The sequence below is a fragment of the Pristiophorus japonicus genome, chromosome 5, assembly GCF_044704955.1.
Source record: "Pristiophorus japonicus isolate sPriJap1 chromosome 5, sPriJap1.hap1, whole genome shotgun sequence".
Classification (NCBI taxonomy): domain Eukaryota; kingdom Metazoa; phylum Chordata; class Chondrichthyes; family Pristiophoridae; genus Pristiophorus; species Pristiophorus japonicus.
The window spans coordinates 60568759-60577859 of NC_091981.1; the positions used below are offsets into that span (position 1 = coordinate 60568759).

Sequence of the window (9101 nt, forward strand, 5' to 3'; positions counted from 1 at the left end):
CCCAGTTTAGTGTCATCTCCATTGATCCCCTGCACTCCGTCGCTTCTTCTCCACCTTTGATCTCCATCACCTGACTGGCAGTACTTCACACCCGCAGGACTCATTCCCCGCGCCAAGCCTTCTCCGCCCACCAGAACCCCCGCAGTATTTATTGGGCCTATTCTAGGGCTGGGGGTGTTCTGGGTATAAACCATTTTCAAACTGCACGTGCGCAACAACTTCAACTTCGTTGGCAGAAATCGCTGCCTAAATATTCAATAAATGAAATAGTATTGTGTGTAAACATGGCAACCAATTAGTGCACAAGGTTCTACAGACATCAAATGAAAGAATCACCAGATAATATTTTTTTCGTGATGTGGGTTCAGGAAGGAATGTTAGATGGGACACTGAGAGAATTGCCTCCTCTGCCTTGAATAGTACTGTGGGTTCTTTTACAGCCATCTGAGCAGGCAGACATGGTTCAATGTCTTGTCTGAAGGACAGATTATTAAGGATTACGTAAACATTTGGGCCTAGCTTAATCTTGGGTTCAGGATGAAAAAAAACGGCTGGACTGAAACCCACCAGAGGAGATTACAGCTCAAAATGTATCTTTCTTTCCTATTAGATATTGAACAAGTCAGAGCCTCAAGAGCAAGATTCTAAAACTTACATCCACATCCCATTCTTTTTCTTCATACCATCCAAATGGGCAGCCATGGATATTACTAGTATCAATTTTACATTCATTTCCAGCTTGAATGATTGGGTAAGTTTTCTCTTGAATTATTGCTTCCGATGCAGCAGTAACTGTAAATTGAAAGCACGACATAAGAAAATAAAAGCAGTGTACAGATTCTACGTAGACTTGATGGGTTGAATGCCTTGTTTCTGTGCTGTAACAGGCCATCATTTTTGAACATTACATGTTCAATACAGATTTAAAATATAACCCCCGTACAGTTAATTTAACATGCCAGCTTTGTTCTGTTTTAAGCCCATCTTTATGTCAACACAGGGATCAAGGTGAATTTCTGTATCATACAGTACAACTGCAGCTTTATTGCATTCTATTAATGGGAAATGTTACATAAGAACATAAGAAATAGGAGTAGGCCACCTGGCCTCTCAAGCCTGCTCCGCCATTTAATAAGATCATGACTGATCTGATCATGGACTCAGCTCCACTTCCCTGCCTGCTCCCCATAACCCTTTATTTCCTGGTCGCTCAAAAATCTGTCCATCTCCGCCTTAAACATATTCAATGACATGGCCTCCGCAGCTCTCTGGGCAGAGAATTCCATAGATTTATAACCCTCAGAAGAAATTCCTCCTCACTTCAGTTTTAAATGGGCAGCCCCTTATTCTTAGACTATGTCCCCCCCTAGTTCTGGTTTTCCCCATTAATGGAAATATCCTCTCTGCATCCATCTTGTCGAGCCCCCTCATTATCTTTTATGTTTCTATAAGATCACCTCTCATTGTTCTGAACTCCAATGTGTAAAGCCCAACCTACTCAACCTATCTTCATAAATTAACCCCCTCATCTCCAGAATCAACCTAGTGAACCTTCTCTGAACAGCCTCCAATGCAAGTATATCCTTCCTTAAATATGGAGACCAAAACTGCACGCAGTACTCTAGGTGTGGCCTCACCAATACCCTGTACAGTTGTACCAGGACTTCTCTGCTTTTATACGCTATCCCCCTGGCAATGAAGGTTAACATTCCATTTGCCTTCCGATTAATTGCTGTACCTACATCCTAACTTTTTGTGTTTCATGCATAAGGACCCCCAGGTCCCTCTGTACTGCAGCACTTTGCAATTTCTCTCCATTTAAATTATAATTTGCTTTTCTATTTTCTCTGCCAATGGGGATAACCTCACATTTTCCCACATTATACTCAATCTGCCAAATTTTTGCCCACTCACTTAGCCGGTCTGTTCTTTTGCAGATTTTTGTGTCTTCCTCACAATTTGCTTTCCCACCCATCAGCAAACTTGGCCACATTGCACTCGGTCCCCTCATCCAAGTCATTAATATAGATTATAAATAGTTGAGGATCCAGCACCGATCCCTGCAGCACCCCACTAGTTACTGTTTGCTAACAGGAAAAATGACCCATTTATCCCAATTCTCTGTTTTCTGTTAGTTAGCCAATCCTCTATCCATGCTAATATATTACCCCCAACCCAGTGAACTTTTATTTTGTGCCGTAACCTTTTATGTGGCACCTTATCGAATGCCTTCCAGAAATCCAAATACACCACATCCACTGGTTCCCCTTTATGCACTCTGTTGGTTACATCCTCAAAGCCATCCAGCAAATTTGGAAAACATGATTTCCCTTTATAAAACCATGCAGACTCTGTTTGATTGAATTATGCTTTTCCAACTGTCCCGCTACAGCTTCCTTAATAACGGACTTCAGCATTTTCCCAACGACCGGTGTTAGGCTAACTGGTTTATAGTTTCCTGCTGTTTGTCTGCCTCGTACCGACTCCCGCTTCTCCCCCCCGCCCCCCCCCACCCGACCTCCCTTCCACCACCAACGCCACCTACCTGTAAATCTGGTGCTGGGGATGGGCCCTGCCCAAAGTCTCGGGCCCGGCCCATTCAGCCTCCCTTGCCCCTTCTCCTTCCCCCCCCGCATCTCTTTCCCCTACCCCTCCCATCTCCTTCCCCCTCCCCTCATCTCCTTCCCCCCCCTCTCTCCCTCTACCCCCTCCTTCCCCTCCCCTCGCTGTCAGAAACACAGACACTGACAGACAGAGAATGAGAGACACACACACACACACACAGACAGACACAGAGACACTGACAGAGACACACTGGGGGAGGGAGGGGGTGGGCATCCCAGCACGCTGTTGGAGGGCTCCCGGTGCTGCAGTCGGTTATTAGAAAATGATTTATTTATTGATTAAAAAAAATTATTTCTTATTAATTTTTTTTGATTGATTTATTGGTTGATTTATTGATGTTTTTATCATTTATTATTGAAGATGGCTCTTTATTTGTAAAACTGAAGTGTTTAATGTTTGTAAACTTCCCTTTAAACCCCCCCCCCACCATTCCCTATGCCTGATTTGGAGCCTGATTTGTAACCTACGCCTGATTTTCTAAAGTGTAGACAAGGTTTTTTCGAGCGTACAAAAATCTTCACTTACTCCATTCTAAGTTAGTTTGGAGTAAGTTTTCACTGACGAAACTTTGAAAACAGGTGTAAGTGGCCGGACACGCCCCCTTTTGAAAAAAAATTCTGTTCCAAAGTGAAACTGTTCTAACTGACTAGAACTGGAGCAAACTAAATGGCGAGAATTCCGATTTCTAAGATACTCCGTTCTACACCAGTTGCTCCTAAAAATCAGGAGCAAATCATGTCGAAACTTAGGGCCTGTATGGGTAGAGCTGCGGAATACCAAAGGGCAGAAAACGGTAGTGGGAATTGTGTACAGACCACCAAACAGTAGTAGTGAGGTTGGGGACAGCATCAAACAAGAAATTAGGGATGCGTGCGATAAAAGTACAGTATAGGTGACTTTAATCTACATATAGATTGGGCTAACCAAACTGGTAGCAGTACGGTGGAGGAGGATTTCCTGGAGTGTATTAGGGATGGTTTTCTTGACCAAAATGTCAAGGAACGAACTAGAGAGCTGACCATCCTAGACTGGGTGATGTGTAACGAGAAAGGACTAATTAGCAATCTTGTTGTGCAAGGCCCCTTGGGGAAGAGTGACCATAATATGGTAGAATTCTTTAAGATGGAGAGTGACTCAGTTAATTCGGAGCCTAGGGTCCTCAACTTAGGGAAAGGTAAATCTGACAGCATGAGGCATGAATTGGCTAGAGTAGACTGGCAAATGATACTTAAAGGGTTGACAGTGGATAGGCAATGGCAAACATTTAAAGATCACATAGATGAACTTCCTATCTGGAGTAAGAATAAAACAGGGAAGGTGGCTCAACCGTGGCTAACAAGGGAAATTAAGGATAGTGTTAAATCCAAGGAAGAGGCATATAAATTGGCCAGAAAAAGCAGCAAACCTGAGGATTGAGAGAAATTTAGAATTCAGCAGAGGAGGACAAAGGGTTTAATTCGGAAAAAAGAGTGTATGAGAGGAAGCTACTGGGAACATAAAAACTGACTACAAAAGCTTCTATAGATATGGGAAGAGAAAAAGATTAGCGAAGTCAAACATAGGTCCCTTGCAGTCAGAATCAGGTGAATTTATAATGGGGAACAAAGAAATGGCAGACCAATTGAACAAATACATTGGTTCTGTCTTCACGAAGGAAGACACAAATAACCTTCTGGAAATACTAGGGGACCAAGGATCTAGCGAGAAGGAGGAATTGAAGGAAATCGTTATTAGTAGGAAAATTGTTTTAGGGAAATTGATGGGATTGAAGGCCGATAAATCTCCAGGGCCTGATAGTCTGCATCCCAGAGTACTTATCCCAGAGTACTTAAGGAAGTGGCACTAGAAATAGTGGATGCATTGGTGATCATTTTCCAACAGTCTATCGACTCTGGATGAGTTCCTATGTACTGGAGGGTAGCTACTGTACCACCACTTATGAAAGGGAGGGAGAGAGAAAGCAGGGAATTATAGACCGATTAGCCTGACATCAGTAGTGGGGAAAATGTTGGAATCAATTATTAAAGATGAAATAACAGCGCATTTGGAAAGCAGTGATAGTATCGGTCCAAGTCAGCATGGATTTATGAAAGGGAAATCATGCTCGACAAATCTTCTAGAATTTTTTTGAGGATGTAACTGGCAGAGTGGACAAGGGAGAACCAGTGGATGTGGCATATTTGGACTTTCAAAAGGCTTTTGACAAGGTCCCACACAAGAGATTGTTGTGCAAAATTAAAGCACATGGTATTGGGTGTAATGTAATTGACATGGAGAGAGAACTGGTTGGCAGACAGGAAGCAGAGAATTCGGGATAAACTGGTCCTTTTCAGAATTGCAGGCTTTGACTAGTGGAGTGCCACAGGACTCTGCTGGGATCCCAGCTATTTACATCAATGATTTAGATGAAGGAATTGAGAGTAATATCTCGAAGTTTACGGTTTAAAGCTGGGTGGCGGTGTGAGCCGTGAGGAGGATGCGAAGAGGCCACAGGGCGACTTGGATAGGTTAGATGAGTGGGCAAATGCATGGCAGATGCAGTATAATGTGGATAAATGTGAGGTTACCCACTTTGGTGGCAAAAACATGAAGGCAGATTATCTGAATGGCGGTAGATTAGGAAAACGGGAGGTGCAACGAGACCTGGGTGTCATGGTACATCAGTCATTGAAGGTTGGCATGCAGGTGCAGCAAGCGGTGAAGGCAGCAAATGGCATGTTGGCCTTCATAGCTAGGAGATTTGAGTATAGGTGCAGGGAAGTCTTGCTGCAGCTGTACAGGGCCTTGGTGAGGCCTCATCTGGAATATTGTGTTCAGTTTTGGTCTCCCAATCTGAGGAAGGACGTTCTTGCTATTGAGGGAGTGCAGCGAAGGTTCACCAGACTGATTCCTGGGATGGCAGGACTGACATATGAGGAAAGACTGGGCCTGTATTCACTGGAGTTTAGAAGAATGAGAGGGGATCTCATAGAACATCGGCAGGGACTGGTCGAGCTAAATGACTTGTTTCTTCTTGTATATCTTATGTAATCCTATGCAAATCATGAAATCAGTTGCTCTTTTTTGGTTTACAAACCTCATTCGTGGCCATTTAATCTCAAACAGGTCACAGTTGTTATAACAACAATATTACTTGTGTCACGTGTTAGAATTTGCTCTGTCAGGTGTATCAACAAAGTTAATCATAACGTCTCGGGGTCATTGTCTGATTAGGATATGCTAATATTGAAGAATAGTCGGGACAATGGTAGAGGACGAAACAGACAGGTGGGCAACACCCCATACGAGGTGTTAATAGCAGATAGACCAGAATAATGGAGGCACCCGAAGCTAACATATTTATTAGCATGGTTACAACAGTAACTATTAGCAAGGTCATATTACCTATAGCCTGTTACCCTCTCTAGATTTTTTCATTTGTGAACTGCCAACAGGACATCTGCAGTCTCAATTTCTCTGCTCCCCTCACTCACCCACTCCAACCTACCTCTCTCTGAACTTGCAGCACTCCACTCTCAGATCCAACCTCAACATTGTCATTAAACCTGCTGACAAGGGTGGCGCTGTTGTTGTTTGGCGAACTGACCTCTACCTTGCAGAGGCTGAACGGCAACTCTCCGACACCTCCACTTATCTCCCCCTGGACTATGACGCCACTACCGAATATCAAGCCATCATTTCCCAGACCGTCAATGACCTCATCTCCTCTGGAGATCTTCCCTTCACAACCACCAACCTCAGTTCCCCAAACCTGCACAGCCCGCTTCTACCTCCTTCCCAAGATCCACAAACAGGACTGTCCCGGTAGACCCATCGTTTCAGCCTGTTCTTGCCCACGGAACTTCATTCTTCCTATCTTGACTATTTTTACTCCTTGTCCACTTTCCTCCCACCCACATCCGCGACTCTTCCGATGCCCTCCGCCACTTTTCCAGTTTCCTGGCCCCGTCTCCTTTTCACTATGGATGTCCAATCCTTCTACACTTCCATCCCCCACCAGGATGGCCCGAGGATGATCCGCTTCTTCCTTGAGCAGAGGCCCAACCAGTCCCCATCCACCACCACTCTCCTCCGCCTGTCTGAACTTGTTCTCGCATTGAACAACTTCTCCTTTGATTCCACTCACTTCCTCCAACTTAAAAAGGTGTTGCTAAGGGAACCCGCATGGGTCCAAGCTATGCCTGCCTTTTTGTGGGATATATGCAACGATCTTTGTACCAGTCCTACTCAGGTCCCTTGCCTCACCTCTTTTTGCAGTACATTGATGACTGTATTGGTGCCGTTTCCTGATCTCAACCTGAACTAGAAAAATTTCATTCACTTTGCAGCCAATTTCCACCCTTCCCTCAACTTCAAATGGTCCATCTCAGACTCTTCCCTTCCTCCACTTTTCTGTCTCCATTTCTTGGGATAGTCTATTGACGAACATTCACTATAAAACTCACTGATTCCTGCAGCTACTTGGACTGCACTTCCTCCCACCAAGCATCCTGCAAGGACTCCATTCCATTCTCCCAGTATCTCACTCTCCGTTGCATCTGCTCTGACACGCCACCTTCCACACTAGTGCCTCTAATATGTCTTCCTTTTTCCTCAACCGAGGATTCCCCTCCACCGTGGTTAACATGACCCTCGACCGTGTCCGTTCTGTTTTCAACACTTCTCACCACTTCCCCTCCCACCCAGAACCACGACAGGGTTCCCCTTGTCCTCACCTTTCACCCCACCAGCTTCCACATTCAACAGATCATCCTCTGCCATTTCCGCCACCTCCAGTATGATCCCATCACCAATCACATCTTCCCCTCCCGTCTCAGCATTCCGAAGGGACCGCTCCCTCCGCGACACCCTGGTCCATTCCACAATCACCCTCAGCACCCCCTCCCCTTCGTGTGCAAGAGCAGGAGATGCAACACCTGCCCTTTTACCTCCTTCCTTCCCACTGTCCAGGGTTCCAAACACTCCTTCCAGGTGAAACAGCGATTTACTTGTACCACTTTCATTTTAGTATATTGTATTCGTTGCTCACAATGTGGTCTCCTCTACATTGGGGAGACCAAATGCAGATTGGGCGACCGCTTTGCAGAACACCTCCATTCAGTCTGTAAACGTGACCCTGAGCTTCCGGTCGCCTGTCACTTCAATTCTCCGCTCCACACCCACTTTGATCTCTTCATCCTCGGTCTCCTACACTGTTCCAATGAAGCTCAATGCAAGTCGGGGAACAGCATCTCATCTTTCGTTTAGGCACTTTACAGCTTCTGGGCTCAACAGAGTTCAACAATTTCAGATCGTAAGCTCTGCCCCTATTTCTACCCCCCCCCCCCCCCGCCCCACTTTCCTGCTTTTTAAAAAAAAACACCCCTTTATTTTCTCTCTTTCCCATGGCAGCTGGTGATCATTACCATTTCATTTTTGTCCAGGATTCCTTTTTGTCTCCTTCATTCCTGCCTTTCACCCTATCAAAGACCTTCCCTTTTGTTATTTCATCCCCTCCCCCTTTCAGTGCCCCTGCACTTCCATAAGTCTGTTACATCTCGAACTTTTCCAGTTCTGACGAAGGGTCACAGACCCAAAACATTAACTGTTTCTCTCCACAGATGCTGCCTGACCTACTGAGATTTCTAGTATTTTCTGTTTTTATTTCAGATTCCAGCATCCGCAGTATTTTGCTTTCACATTAACTATCTCCTGTTCCTTTGTAATTCTGACAGGAAACATCAGGTTAAATTGATTAGTAGTTAAACCATGAAGATAGCCATTATGTCAAGGTCTGGAGTTTGGTGAGAAGGAACCTCACCAATATACATTCTGGGCAAAGTCTCATACATCCCGCAGAATACAATAGCAGGGAAGTTATGATAGAATTGTATACAACACTAGTTAGGCCACAGCTTGAGTACTGCATACAGTTCTGGTCACCACATTACAGGAAGGATGTGATTGCACTGGAGAGGGTACAGAGTAGATTTACGAGGATGTTGCCAATACTGGAAAATTTTAGCCATGAGGAAAGATGGTGTAGGCAGGGGTCGTTTTCTTTGGAACAGAGGAGGCCGAGGTGAGATTTAATTGAGGTGTTCAAAATTAAGAGGGGCATAGATAGAGTGGATAGGAAGGACCTATTTCCCTTAGCAGAAGGATCAGTAATCAGGGGCATAAATTTAAAGTAGTTGGTAGAAGGATTAGCAGGGAGAGGAGGTAAACGTTTTTCACCCAGAGGGTGGTTGGGATCTGGAACTCAACTGAAAAGGGAGGTAGAGGCAGAACCCTCATCACATTTAAGTAGTACTTGGATGTGCACTTAAAGGGCCCAAGTTTCGGCCTCAGTTGCTCCTGATTTTTTTTGGAGCAACTGGTGTAGAACAGAGTATCTTAAAAATTCAAATTCTCGGCATTTAGTTTGCTCCAGTTCTAGTCAGTTAGAACAGTTTCACTTTGGAACAGAATTTTTTTTCCCCCAAAAGGGGGGCGTG

At 44.7% G+C, this 9101-nt stretch overlaps 1 protein-coding gene across 1 annotated transcript in view; it reads right to left on the reverse strand.

Moving 5' to 3' along the window:
* The window catches only part of LOC139264079 (uncharacterized), a 59579-nt gene that overhangs the window by 28756 nt on the left and 21722 nt on the right, over positions 1-9101 (reverse strand). Inside the window, exon 3 of the mRNA XM_070880173.1 lies at positions 656-792. Coding sequence (XP_070736274.1) covers positions 656-792 — 137 coding nt within the window. The remainder of the gene's footprint in view (positions 1-655; positions 793-9101) is intronic.